The sequence below is a fragment of the Lacerta agilis genome, chromosome 15, assembly GCF_009819535.1.
Source record: "Lacerta agilis isolate rLacAgi1 chromosome 15, rLacAgi1.pri, whole genome shotgun sequence".
Classification (NCBI taxonomy): domain Eukaryota; kingdom Metazoa; phylum Chordata; class Lepidosauria; order Squamata; family Lacertidae; genus Lacerta; species Lacerta agilis.
The window spans coordinates 40287127-40301413 of record NC_046326.1 but is presented as its reverse complement, the minus strand read 5'-3'; the positions used below and the strand labels follow the sequence as shown (position 1 = coordinate 40301413).

The 14287-nt window shown below is 47.8% G+C and overlaps 1 protein-coding gene across 1 annotated transcript in view; it reads left to right on the top strand.

The window, feature by feature from the left end:
- The window catches only part of RPH3AL (rabphilin 3A like (without C2 domains)), a 39106-nt gene that overhangs the window by 13508 nt on the left and 11311 nt on the right, over positions 1 to 14287 (top strand). The window contains exons 4-5 of the mRNA XM_033171614.1: positions 3475 to 3604; positions 9730 to 9816. Of these exons, the coding sequence (XP_033027505.1) occupies positions 3475 to 3604; positions 9730 to 9816 (217 nt within the window). The remainder of the gene's footprint in view (positions 1 to 3474; positions 3605 to 9729; positions 9817 to 14287) is intronic.

The following is a 14287-nucleotide window of genomic DNA, read 5'->3' as shown; positions in this document are numbered from 1 at the left end:
CGAACGATTGCCCCAAGGTGGGTGCCCTTGCCCTCATCACACCCCAAAGTTAAAACCCCAAAGGGGCAAATCCCTTTGGTGTCTTCCCCTTCGCAGCTGCCTCATCAGATAAACAGATAAATCTGTCTGCGCATGTTGGCATTCAGAAGACCTCGGGCTCAATCCTTGGTCTCTCCAGGTCCTTGCAGCTCTGCCCTGGCCACACCCCCTTTCCTCCAGGCCACGCCTCCCACCAGCCCTGATTCACACCCCTCTCAAGGGTTTCTGCCTGGCTGGGATGTGTCCCTGAACTCTGGTAACGCCTTTTACTTGCCTTGATGGACAGAGGCAAAAGTGGCCTCCATTGCTCCATCCGGTTTTTGCCAGTGGCCCCTTCCAACATGCAGCCCCTGGAAGGTTGCTGTCTTTTTTTTTTAAAATAAGAATTTATTAATTTTCAAGAAAAATGACAAACATATAAAAACAATACAAACATCTACAAACAACATTTTTTTTTTTACAAAATACATAAAACACCTATTTATCTATCTTAATCTTATTTCAAATCTTATTCCAGGGACTTCCTCCGTTCTCTCTTCTGCGTTCAGTTCTAATTTACCTTAGTAACTTTGTAACTATTTTAACAATTATTCACCATTATTCTTCGTCATAAAATAACCTCTTATCTTATCTCTATCATCTTATTCAAACTCCTTACTTCTAATATAAAAACAAATCTTATCTTCTTATACACTATTTTAACCTAACATGACATAGCTATCACCTATTATATTCACTGATTTCACTTCAAATGTCCAACTTTTCACGTTGTTTCAAATAATCTTTAAATTTCTTCCAGTCTTCTTGCACCTTCTCCTCCCTCTGGTGGAAGGTTGCTGTCTTAAGCATATGTGGCGCTGGGTTGCAAAGATCTGCTCCTCCCGGTTGCCCAATCTCAGGTGCGCGGAGCCAGCCGGCCGCCTCACAATCTCGGTCGCCCCCGAACTCGCGACACAGAGCCGCCTGCAGCAGAAGAGCCTGCTGTGGCGCTCCGACCGACTGGCGGGCTCTGCCCCGGACTCTCAGCCTCGTGCCCGAGAGCCCGGCGCCTGGGTGCCCCACACCCCTAGTGCCTATGGGTAAGATGGCCCCGCCTATGGGGCTGAAAAAGCATCCCCTCGCCCCTGAACACAGCCGTGCTGTAAAATAGGCAGCCCAGCCCAGAAATGGCTTCTTCCTCCACCTCGCAGAGCTTGTTGAAGAGACCCATTAGCTGGTGGCGGTCTTAATGTCCTGCTTTTTGAAAAGGAAAAGGTCCCTGCGGTTGCCGTTTTAAGAACCGCAGCTGCCTGGCTGGCATTTCCCGAACCAAATGAGGCCTTAATAGCTGGGCGCTGTGAGGCCTGTTGTCGAAAGATCTTTACAGCACGCTGGGCTCAGCGCTCCAGTCAGCACGGCACAGCCAACATGCCACTGTTGTTTCTCGACATCTTTCCCTTCATTACCCCGCAATTCCCTGGGAAGTGGTTTTTTTTTGTTTGCCTGAGGTGATGAACTGGCTTAGGCCCTCCTCCTTGGCAAATTCCAGCTGAACAGTTTCTTAGCTGGAGTTATTACCTCATTGACGACAAAGCTCCCCTTCCTCCTCCTCCTCCTCCTCCGAAAACCCATTCATTCGGTTGTTTATGCCTTCCAATTGGAGATATTTTCTGATCTTCTCAACCGTGCATTTCCGGGCCCAGCAGATTCCTATTTTCCTGAGTCATAAATCTCTGAGCCCAGTGGATTTGGAAACCTTTCTTTTAAAAAGGCATGTGGCGAGGGGAAGAAAGAAAAAAACAAGCAGAGGAATCTGGGGGGAAATAAGCAGAGTTTGGGTTTCCCCCCACCCTGGGCAAAGTGAGCTGTAAAAATATCGGTGATTTAAAAATCCCTTCTAGGGTTGTGCGACTGTTGCAATGGCTTCTAGCAGAGACAGGGAAAGCTTGAGCCCAGGGGCCATGTGGGTGGCCCTCTGGGACTCTTTACCTGGCCCCTGGGTAAATCCCAGGCCATTACCCTCACCAAGCCATGCCTTCCTCTCTCTTCCATCTAGGCAAGTATGGGCATTATCAGTTAAAAACACTTTAAGGGGGCCGCAATGCAGGATTGGTGAGAGGCATGGGCTGGGAAGAAAGGGCATGGCTTGGGAGAGATCTGAGGGCCAGGTAGAAAAGTATAGAGGGCCATATCCAGTCCCACTGGGGCCTGAGACTCGCCTGCCCCAGTGCCAGAGTGTGACCTGAAGGAAATGGCAGAATTCGGTGCCTGCTAAATACATTTTTGTCTGTACAAGCCCACTTGGGTATCTAGAATGCTGATGCATTTTAAGTTTATTGCTGGTTTTAATTATCTGAATGTTTTAATCAATCATCGCTTTGGTTTTTTAAAAAAACAAAAACAGATGATATATAATTTTTATGCAATAAATAAAATAATACGTTAAGATCCACATGGTGAGGCTGTCAAGGATGACGCAGAAGGAATGTTCTTACAGCTGTGGAACTCACTGCCACTGGAGCATGGCCAGTATTGAGCTTGATTCCACCATGGCCACAGAACAGCGCGGTGGGGATTTTGCTATGGGTGAAGGTAGCGGAGAGAGGGAGGAATTCAGTTCCGTTTGCATTTTACAGCGGACGTGCTTGACTCGCACTTTCTGAAACAATACATGAACTGAAGCACAGTGAGCCTTTTGAAATCCGCTGTTGTCTGGATTTTGCAGTGCAGCTCTCCAACCCAAACGTGAGGACAATAAACATGCAAATTAGGACAAAAGTGTGCATGAAAATGAAAATAGCATGCAAAAATGTGCTATGCTAGGGGAAATTGTTTTGCTCAGTTTTGTATATTGGGAGAAATACCCACTATAAAAGGCTGGTTGAAACTTCTGCAAGGACTTGGGGTGGGGGGGTGGTTCACAAACTGTCTTGGAAACGAGGAGGATAGAGTGGGGGAAATGACAAAGTGTTAATCCAAAATGACGGATTCGCCCATCATAGCAGAACATGCAGAACATCCCAGGTTCAATCCTGGCATGGTGCTGATAACGCCAAGGTTGCAGGTTCGATATCCGTATCGGACAGCGGCAAATTCCTGCATTGCAGGGGGTTGGACTAGATGCTCCTCAGGATCCCTTCCAACTCTTAAAATTCTAGGATTCTGTCTCCAGGTAGGGCTGGAGAAACTGCCTGCCTGAAACCCTGGAGAGCGGCTGCCAACCAGTGCAGACACTACTGAGTTGGATGAACCAATGGTCTGGCTCAGCAGAAGGCGGCATAATGAGTTTCCAATTGAACCTGCCTTTAATTCACAACCATGAGGACTGGAATCTTGCTTCATTTGCGGGGTGGGGGGTGGGAGGAGCTCTAAGGTAGCTTCCTATGTGTGGGGTCACGAATCCTCTGGAACTCCCTGCCTTGTGACAGCAGCCTGACGGAGGCTCTTGCTTTGCAGGCGCCTGGTGGAGCGGCTGGAGAACATGCGGAAGAATGTGATGGGCAACGGATTATCTCAGTGCCTGCTCTGCGGGGAGGCTCTGGGGCTGCTGGGGAGCACGGCGGTCTTTTGCCAAGACTGCAAAAAGGTGAGATTGCTGGCACCTGCAGAAGGCGTCCCAAGCGTCACCTGCAGTCTCAGCCGAACAATCCCTAACATAGCGGCCACCAAACCTCTGTTAAAAAACCTCCAGGGACACCTGCCACCTGTCAAACAGCTCTTCCCGTCAGGAAGTCCTTCCTAATAAAAATAATACTTTATTATTTAATACCCCACCCATCCGGCAGGGTTTCCCCAGCCACTCTGGGCGGTTTCCAACGAAATATTAAAAATACAATAAAACATCAAACTTTAAAAAACTTCCCTAAACAGGGCTGCCTTCAGACGCCTTCTAAAAGTCAGATAGTTGTTTATTTCCTTCACATCTGGTGGGAGGGTGTTCCACAGGGCAGGTGCCACTACTGAGAAGGCCCTGTGCCTGGTTCCCTGTAAGCTCAGTTCTCGCAGGGAGGGAACCACCAGAAGGCCCTCCTTGGAGCTGGACCTCAGTGTCCAGGCTGAACGATGGGGGTGGAGACGCTCCTTCAGGTATACTGGGCCGAGGCCGTTTAGGGCTTGAAAGGTCAGCGCCAATACTTTGAATTGTGCTTGGAAACGTACTGGGAACCAATGTAGGTCTGTCAGGACCGGTGTTATATGGTCTCAGCGGCTGCTCCCAGTCACCGGTCTAGCTGCCACGATCTGGATTAGTTGTAGTTTCTGGGTCACCTTCAAAGGTAGCCCCATGTAGAGCACATTGCAGTAGTCTAAGCGGGAGATAACCAGAACATGCACTACTCTGGTGAGACAGTCCGCGGGCAGGTAGGGTCTCAGCCTCCGTTCCTGATTTATAGTAGGAATCTCCTTTCTTGTCACTTGAGGCCATCGGTTCGGGTCCTTTCCCTCCGGAGCAGCAGAAAAGAAGCTTGCTCCATCTTCCATGGGGAGCCCTTCAAATATATGAAGATGTCTACCAGATCTCTTCTCGGTTTTCTCTTTTCCTGGTGAAACACACCCTCCTCTGTTCTTCTTAAGCCTTTTTCCTTGATGCTCTCTGCTGTGCTTTGGGGTTGATCGATCGATCGATCATGAGTTTGTTTGTTTTCTGCCTTTCCATAGTGAGCTGCGTTCAGAGCAACATCCAACAGACACCCATTTATTACCATTTATGGGGCAGCTTGAAAGCTGGGGGAAGAGAGAGAGAGAGAGAATGTTTTGCAAAACATATCAATGAATCCAAAGAAGGTGAAAAACTGCATTTTAGAAAGTGCAGAATAAAGTCAGTTTTAATATTATTATTATTATTATTAATAATAATATCTGGAATTAGATACATCAGTGGAAAGCAAAAAAGAACTGAAATGTAGTGTATCCAGGAGCCTCTGCAGCCTGGGCTGCAGACTGCACACAGAATAAGACCTTCTGTATGAATGGGACCGAGTTTTGCGGCCCAGTTCTCCAGCCTGCATAAGCCTGGTGGCATAGAAAAGTTTTTCAGCAGGCGTTGAAAGGTCAAAGCAGAAGGCCCCTGCTGAATCTCTGGTGGCAGAGTGTTCCACAGGACTGCTCTGTTAAGGTTCAGTTTTTTGTCGCTGTCCGAGGAACCTCGCTGACACGGGGTGGGGTGGGGTGTGTGTGACCAGCATCGCTTCTGCAAAGGATCTTGCATATTGAGTCACTATACAAGGCGTCAGGTGGTCCTTAAGGTGCTCTGAGTCTAAGTTGTTCAGGGCTTTGTCAATTAATACAAGGGCATTGAGCGTGTAGTTAAACTACGGAACTCACTGCCACTGGAAGCTGTGATGGCCACCAGCTTAGATGGCTTTAAACGGGGTGGAACGGATTCCCCCGGGAGGTGGTGGACTCTGCTTCCTTGGAGGTTTTCAGGCAGGTGTTGGATGGCCTTCTGCCAGGGATGCTTTAGCTGAGATTCCTGCATTGCAGGGGGTTGGACTAGATGACCCTCGGGGTTCCTTCCAATTCTACAATTCTGTGATTCTATGAGGTTTGGAGGAGGAAAATGCTACAGGTGGCTACTAGCCATGATGGCTATCCTCTGGCTCCTCAATCGGAGGCAGCAATACTTCTGAATACCAGTTGCTGGAAACCACAGAAGAGGAGAGAGCTCCTGTGTTCGAATCCTGATTGCTGGTCAACCTGAAAGGATGCTGGCCTAGATGGGCCACTGGCCTAATCCTGCAGACTCTTCCAGTGCTCTCAGCGTGGCTTGGCAGTTGATGGGCAGCCAGTGAAGATATTTATCTCGGGAAGCAACCTTTTAAAAACCTTGTAAAACAAAGGAAGGTCAAGTCAGGAACTCTGGCAGAGTGTGTAAACGTGCGCCCAATAGGCCTCTCTTTCCTTTGCGTCAAAATTCAACGGAGTTCGCCCTTCGTGCATTTTCCGTGTGAGGAAAAAAGCAACACCCAGCCTTGCGTGAAAACGGATTGCGGCCACCCGCTAAGTATAGCCCCCCCCCGGGCTGGGCTTGGCAAGGTTATAGGTTCGGGGGCTTCCTCTCTCCCCCCCCCACCAATCTAAAGTCCACAATTTTTCTTTCCCATCCCGCTCCGCTGCCTTCCCATCTGAAACCCCATTTAGTTTGCGAAGAGCAAGACTTCCTTCACGCCCGAAGGCACGGAGAAAGCATTTAAGTGCTTTTAAATTACCAAGGGAGGTGATGTTGAAATGACAGCTCACTGTCTGCAAAATAGTTTCCGCAGGGAGCGGATTTTTTATTTTTTATTTTTTTCATTTTTTAAAATATCTCGCTTCTTCTTTTCAATTTGCGATGTTCTAAGGCGGGGGGGGGGGGCAAATATAGCTGGCTGGGTTGCCAAGCTAAGCCACTACTGTCTTTTAATTTTATTTTTAATTCTTTTTCTCTCCCCCGCCACCCCTAATAGTCAATTTAGCGGGAGAGGACAGGGGTGGGAAGGAATGAGGAAGGAAGCAGTATTGCCTCAAGTAGCACCTACACCAAACCTTTTTAAAGCACATTCCCCCCCTCCAAATCATCATGGGAACTGTAGTCTACCTTTCAGAGCTGCAGTACCCAGCACACTTAACAAACTACACTTCCCAAGATTCGGTGGGGTGGGGGGAAGCTGCATGCTTTAAATCAGGGTTTCCCAAACTTGGGTCTCCAGCTGTTTTTGGACTACAATTCCCATCATCCCTGACCACTGCTCTTGCTAGCTAGGGAGGATGGGAGTTGTAGTCCAAAAACAGCTAGAGACCCAAGTTTGGGAAACCCTGCTTTAAATGTGGGTGACTTGCAAGAACTGCTGACGGAAGATTGTTACCTTCAAACCATGGTTGGTGGAAACACCGACCAACCGTGGTTAGTAGGAAACTAACTGGTAAAGCTATTGTTTTCTTTGCTTTATTTCCACCCCGCTTTTCAGACAAATATTGTCTCTCAGTGATTTAAGAGAGAGAGAGAGAAGGGTCTCGTCACAGGTTTTATCAACTAAGAAGGCAAGATCCACAAGAAACGGAGCGGAGGAGGGAAATGATGTTTTCTTCCCCAGGCGTGCAGAGCTTCAGCTTTCAGCAACGGTGCCCAGTTTGGGCCAGTCTGCTCTTCCTTTGCTGGTTTCTCACTGGTACAGCATCTCCCTTTCAGGCAGAAGGTTCCAGGTCCAACCCCCAATGGCATCTCCATGTGGAGCTGGGGAAAAAGCTCCCTGCCTGAAACCGTGGCCAGGTGCTGCTGCCAGTCAGTGTTGACAGTAATGAGCTAGATGGACCAGTGTTTTGACTTGGTCTAAAGCCCAGCTCCCTACATTCCTAAAACTAGTAAGAAGAAGACAACGGAGATATCTCAAATGTAAGTTCCAAGAGGACAGGCGCATTAGTTTCGTCTGACCCAACATCCACCAGGTTGGCTGATCTTTGGTTCCATGCAATAAGGTCATATGTTCAGGATCCGGCAGGTAGGTCTGGGAATTGTCCCTGGCCAGAAACTCCAGAGAGCAGCTTCCAGTCAGTGCAGGTAATACTGAAGAACTGGATGGTCTGAATCGGCATAAGGAATCTTCCTGCGTTCCTATTTAAACCAGCCCTGAACTTAGAACCATGAGGTCTGGAAACTTGATTTGGTTCACAAAGAAGGGCTGCAGCTCGGTGGATGTTCCTTCTTCCGGCTGAAAGACGGGGAGTGTGCCACAGGGGTTGTTTCTCCACACATCAAAATTAAGAATTTTGTGAGGATTTGAGGGGACTCTTCTTTCTTTTTAGTATCCTTCAAAGTACCTGCAAATAACCCCCACCTTGCAAAACTCTCTCCCCCTTTTCTCCTCCTCCGCCTGCGAGTCAAAGCAAAGGAAAACGTTTTTTAGTTTCCTGGGAGATATGGCTGAAAAGCAGGAGGGAATTTCTTATGTTGAAGGCTTCTAGAACTCCACAGGTGCCCACCAGGGGGAAGCACTTGACTGTTACAGGCCTAAGCTGTAGACCTTGATTCCCCGCAGGGAGAGAAACAGCAGTGATTTATTCCTCCCCTTAAATAAGAGAGCTATCCTGGACTTCTCATATTTGGGTCTAGCACAGGGTAGGAGTGGGGGCCTTTTTTCAGTTTGAGGGCCATGTTCCCTTCCTCGTAACCTCCTGGGGGCCCGCACGCCAGAGGCAAAAGTGACCGGAGTAATAAACGTAAACGTCAAAACACACAGTGGTGTAGCTGATGAGATTCCTACTCAGAGTAGACCCATTGAAATGAATGGGCTGAAGTTGGTCATGTCCATAATTTCAGTGAGCCTACTCTGAGTAGGCTTTGGAGCTTTGGATATGCCCCACGTGTCCACTCTCTTCCAGGCAAGGAACAGGCATTTTCGGAGTTAAAGGAGGCATGTCCAGCCAGGTGAAAACACTTGAGGAGGGTGGGGATCGGGACCAGCAGGGGGCGTGGCCTGAGAAGAAGGGGAGGGGCTTCCCAAGTGTACCATGGACGGTCTGGGAATGAGCGTGTTTTTACATGCGTCTCTGGGTTATTTGTGGGGCATAGGAATTTGTTCATTTCCTCCCCCCAAAAAATACAGTCCGTCCCTCCCCACAAGGTCTGATGTGACAGTGGACCCAGTCCCCTGTTGAAAAAGTTTGCTGACCCCTGAATGAGAATGGATTTAAATGACAAGGAAGGAGATTCCCACTAAACTTTAGGAAGAACAGTGCAACGGGTTCCCTTGGAAGGCGGCAAACATTGGAGGTTTTTCAAGAGAGGTTGGGCGGCCACCTGCCAGGGATTCTCGATCTGCGATTCCTGCATTGCAGGGGTTTTACAATCCTATGCGGCTTCTCCGGGGCAAACTTGAAGGTGTTTTTAATGGGTTATCCAGCCTTCTCGGTGGTGATCAATGGCCGCTAGCACCACCTGCGGCTCTTGCAGTTCAATTGGGCGCCTTAATTCTCTCCCCCCTCCAGCCACCCCCAGCACCATGAAGGGACTATTACCATTCCCTCATTAGGAGAATTGATTTTATATCGAGCACTAGCTGTTTATCCCCCGGCCGGACCTGCCTGCTACATCTCTCTCTCTCTCTGTTTTTGAAACGTTTCTTCATTCACCCATCTCAAGCCCCGTGGGCTTGTTCCTCCCACCATTCGTGGCTGGGGAGAGTTGGTCAACCGCTCAGACACCCTCCCCAATCTGAGCTCCTACAGCCTGGGATGCTGCCTCCAGCTCCAGAGCTGTGGGACGCCCCCTCTGGGTGGCTTGGAAATTGCAGCAGCGCAGCTTTGCATCTGCGGCGGACGGTTAGGAGCCGCCATTTTGATTTCCCACAATGCTCCAAGGCAAGAGTTGCCAACAAAAGGCTCGCTATGGCCGCCTTTTGGTACCTGATAGGGAGCCCCCCCCAAACTTTGTGATCTTGTCTCCTTTCCTGCTCTTTAAGATACCGCAACCATTACAACATGCCCAACGTGGCAGCCATTTTGTATTGGGCCCCTCTCCCCACGGCAGCCATTTTGTGACTGGCCCCCACGGCGCTCTCTCAGCATTGCCCAATGGAGCAGTGGCACCATGGGGAATTTAAATGGCGGGTCTCGTAGACCCTGATGTTTGTTTGATTCTTTCCTTCAAGGGGAGGCTGGCATTGGCATTGGTGGTGGTCTCCTTCAGCCGTTCTAATGGTTCCCACCCCTCTCCCCATGTCATCTTTCCCCCCCCAGAAAGTCTGCACCAAATGTGGGATTGAAACCCTGAGCGCCCAGAAGCGGCCCATCTGGTTCTGCAAGATTTGCAGTGAGCAGAGAGAGGTGAGTCCATGGTGGCAGGGTTCGTATGTCCTGCTTTGCAGTATATATTCAATCCTGCGAAAGTGAAAGCACGTCTGTATTTTGGGATTGTTAAATTTTGCAAATAGGGTGCCAAAGTGTCAAAATGACTTAAGTGGGAAATGTCTCACTGGCTGATCTCTGCCCAACCAACCTCTCTGGGATGTTGTGAGGATGGGGAGAATATAGAGGCCTCCTTCCGCCCTTATCCAGGAAAAGCAGTAGCTTCCTTTACCTTCTGACAGGGCCGGCACTGCCTTGCTCAGCCCCTGGGATGCTGTTTAAACAGCAGCCTTTTAACATGAAAGATCTGTCCGGTTTGAGGCTTGTGCAGAGCCAGGAATGATTTATGTGAAGCCTGATCACCTCCTGCTCGCAGCAGACTAGGGCAGGGCAGGTGTGTCCATTTCAGTTTCCGTCATATTTCCAATCTTCAGCTCTCCACATTTCTGTACCAGTTTCCAGTAAAAAAGGAAGTGCTCGTAAAAATTCAGCAATTTAGTGTGAATTTCTCCTAATAGGCATGTTTGTCATTCAGTTTTGCCCAATAGCCGCTTTTGGTAAAGCAAGGGTGGGTAACAACAGCAGCAGCAGCAACAACAACAACAACAGGCTCTTAATATCAGGGTTGTTGGTTCAAGCGCAAAAGATTCATGCATTGTAGGGGTGCGACTAGATGACCCTCATTGTCCCTACCAACTCTGTGTTTCTAATAATAGACAATTGTTAATTGATCTCTGCTTTTAACTTTTTTGTGGTTTTTGTTGTATGGTCTCATGCTTTATTGCTGTGAACCACTTTGATATCTTTTTAGGGCATAGTGGTAGATAAATACTTTTATAAATTAATTCTCATGATAATCATAATGCGCCATTTTATGCACGTTTTACCCTGGCAAATGCATTTTTTATTTTTATTTTTGCACACGTTTACTTGGCCAGACAGCAGCGTTTCAAAATCAACAGGAGTGCAAATTACATAGGCCGGCTGTGTTTCAGTTCACATGCTTGTTTCAGGGCGTACGGATTAAGTAAAGTCGCGTTTCGGAATGAAACTGAACCAGATTACTCTGAATTTCTGATGTCTTCTACATCAGAAGTTGCAGTATGTGCACTTTGCTTTGCAGCCTCTTCCCACCCACCCATCCCTGCCTCTCTGCAAAGCAGGCGCGTGTTGGAGTCAAGACAGATTGGACCAAAGGATGTAATTGCAAAGTTCTGCTGGTGCATAATGAGAAGGACCGGGGTGCTTGTTTAATTTCCCCACTTGCCTCGTTTATCCTGCTGCCACCTGACTTTTTTTTTGGGGGGGGGGGTACAATTCTGTGCAGCCTCATTAATAACGGTGTGCGTGCTCTACATGCTTACTAAATGGGCCGTAGCCCATATTACATCTGTTAGCAAGCTGCTATTTGCTGTAATGAGAGAGAGAATGTATAAAATTACCTGGAGCCGTGCCCATGCTTGCTTCGATCACCAACCCCGCCTGCCTCCTCCCACTTGCCAAACCACCCTCCCTGCCCTTAGAGTTGCTCCTCCACGGTCTGCCTAGACTGCCCGCCTCAGTCTCCCTCTTCTGCCTTCTTTCTCCTCACCCTCCAACGCTGCTGCAGTGGCTCAACAGCTCTCAGAAGACTGTTGACACTCTGTAGGTTGCAGCGCCACCTGTTGGTGGCCAAGGAAACTACTGTGTGATGACAGCCTTATCTTTTTATTATATCAATGCCATGCGTCTCAAACATAGCCATTTCAGCATGGGGTGCAGAATCAAGAATGCTCAGAATCTCTTTCCCCCCCTTTTAATAATCAGGTTTTCAAGAGCAGGGCTCAGCATACTTTAGGCTTGCGGGGATTATTATTTTTTCTTTTTCTTTTTCTGGAATCCACCAGTTGGAACCAAGGGCGAAATACATATGCTTGGAATGAAAGAATTCTTACATTGGGGATTTGGTTTTGAGAACTGAACTGAGCTCCTAGTCTGTCTACCACTTCAGATGCAACCCCCACTGTACTTCACAAGTGTAGTTCAGGAGAGAATTAGTTTTGTGTTGTCGTCGTTAAAACATTTGAGAGCCAGAAATCCTCATGGATCTACTTCAGATGTCCCAGAGGTTGAGCAGGAGATCCCAATACAGCTTCTTCCCACACCAGGCCCACTGGCAGCTGCAGGCATCGTGTTGGCCATGCCCACTTAGCTGATAGGCACTACTAAATTAATTAAAGTGCGGTGGCATCTTGGGGTCAGGCCAGGGGACAGTTCATAGAATCACAGAATTGTAGAGTTGGAAGGGACCCCCAAAGGTCATCAAGTCCAACCGCCTGCAATGCAGGAATCTCGACTCCAGCATCCATGACGGAGGGCCACTCAACCTTTTTCAAAAAGCCTCCAGCTGAGGGAGTCCGTTCTGTTTCCACTGACGACCGGCTCCTGCCACCAGCAAGTTCTTCCTAATGTTTGTTTGGAATCTGCTTTCTTGTCTTTTGAATCCATTGGTTTGGAGCAAGAGAAAACAAGTTTGCCTGTTATTATTTATTATTTAAATTTGGATACCCGCCCTCCATCCGTAGATCTCACAACATAAAAATACATGATAAAAACACATCTTCCATGTGACAGCCCTTCAGATATTTGAAGACGGGCTATCATATCTCCTCTCCTCCAAGCTAAGCACCCCCAGCTACCTCTGCCATTCCTCATAAACCCATAGGGCCTGAAATATTTCTAAACCTTCTGATTCCCTCCACCCCAAAAGCAGACCCACACTTCCTTGACTCAAAAACCCCGTCTTCTTCGGTTCGCTGTTTGCTTTGTCGGAAGGCTCCAACGAAACTCTGCTGGTTTTTTTTTTGTCTCTGGATATTTCTTCATTTTCTCTTGCGCTCCCTTCCCCTCTCCCTCTCCTTTACGCGAAGCCGTATGTATTAAATGTGCGCTAATAAGCTCCCTTCATCGCAATCTCGCTATTAAAATCTAAATTGGAACGTGTGGCGAGCATTCTTGAGGGAAGCGCGAAGTCTTTATCGCTGTAGCCGGCCGCGTCTGCCGCTGGGGCGCCCTAATCTGCTCGTTCCGATTTTTCACACTCAAACGATCTTTTTCTCTCGGCTTGAGTCCCTCTTAGGCTGAATTTCTATAAGGAGGCAGCAGCCTCTCAGCAGCTTGTAATGCTTTTATTCCATTGTTAATATTGTACTTCCATTTGCCCCTTCTATGCGGTTTTTACCAGAGGGCACTCAAGCCTGTGTGTCTTTTTCGAAGGCCCTCTTGGGAGTGTCTTAACTGCCTTGTGAGCTTGGATTTCTCATTGCGAGGTCCCAGTCATGAATGCCGTGGGGAGGGGGGCTATCCCTTACAGCACAACCACATTATCCCACAATCTTGGAGGGCATCGGGTTAACACTCCTGCATGTCCTGTCCTAAAGTTAGATTGCAGGTGAGGATCATTTAAAAAATACTATTTGCAAAGATAAACAAGGGTTGCCAGAAAAAAGGCATTTTGGCCCTTGCAGCTTCATTTTCCCCCACCATTGTGCAAAGGATTGATTTGTTGTCCCTCCATTGATTTGGTTTAAGCTGCCCTTTCTCAAGCTTGTTGTGTCAGCTTCAGAAAAGAGAGAGAGAGAGAAAGAAAGAGAGAAGTAAAACAGGTTGGAAGAGAAATTCTCATGCTGGACTTTGAATAGCTTGCTTTCTGAACTGAAATTGGATGCTTTTGCTCTGAGCCCTTATTGCTACAAATGGTTTTGTTGTAAAAGGTTTTCCAAAACAGGTGCAAGACCCTCCTCTCATAAGTGTCTCTGCATGAGTCACTGTTCCAGGCGTTCATCAGTTGACAGAAAGCCACGATTCATACAGAGACGCAAAGGGCAGACTCTCTTGTTATTGAGGGCAGGCGGTTTCTTAGTTAAAAAGCAATTTCTCGCCTGCTGTTGATTGCCATGGTGATTTTCAGAGCAGGTTGTTTAAAATCAATATGTAATAGATCAATCATGAATCCTAATTACGATTTCCTCTTCTCTTATATAAAGCACATGAAGGACCTACCGTATCTTTACATTTATTTCATTACTTCTCGCGTTAATGCATTAATGCAAATACAGTGGTTACAGACGCTTCAGGTTACAGACTCCGCTAACCCAGAAATAGTACCTTGGGTTAAGAACTTTGCTTCAGGATGAGAACAGAAATCAGGTTGCGGCGGCAGCGGGAGGTCCCATTAGCTAAAGTGGTGCTTCAGGTTAAGAACGATTTCAGGTTAAGAACGGACCTCCGGAACGAATTAAGTACATAACCAGAGGTACCACTGTAACTGTAAGCTTATATTGCAACTCGCTAGAAGCTTTTTCTGCTTTTTAAATCTAATCATAATAAGAAAGTTTCCAGAAATTGGTATTCAGATACAGACAACAACCCTGCGAGGTAGACTAGTCTGAGAGAGATAGAAGCTTGCCCA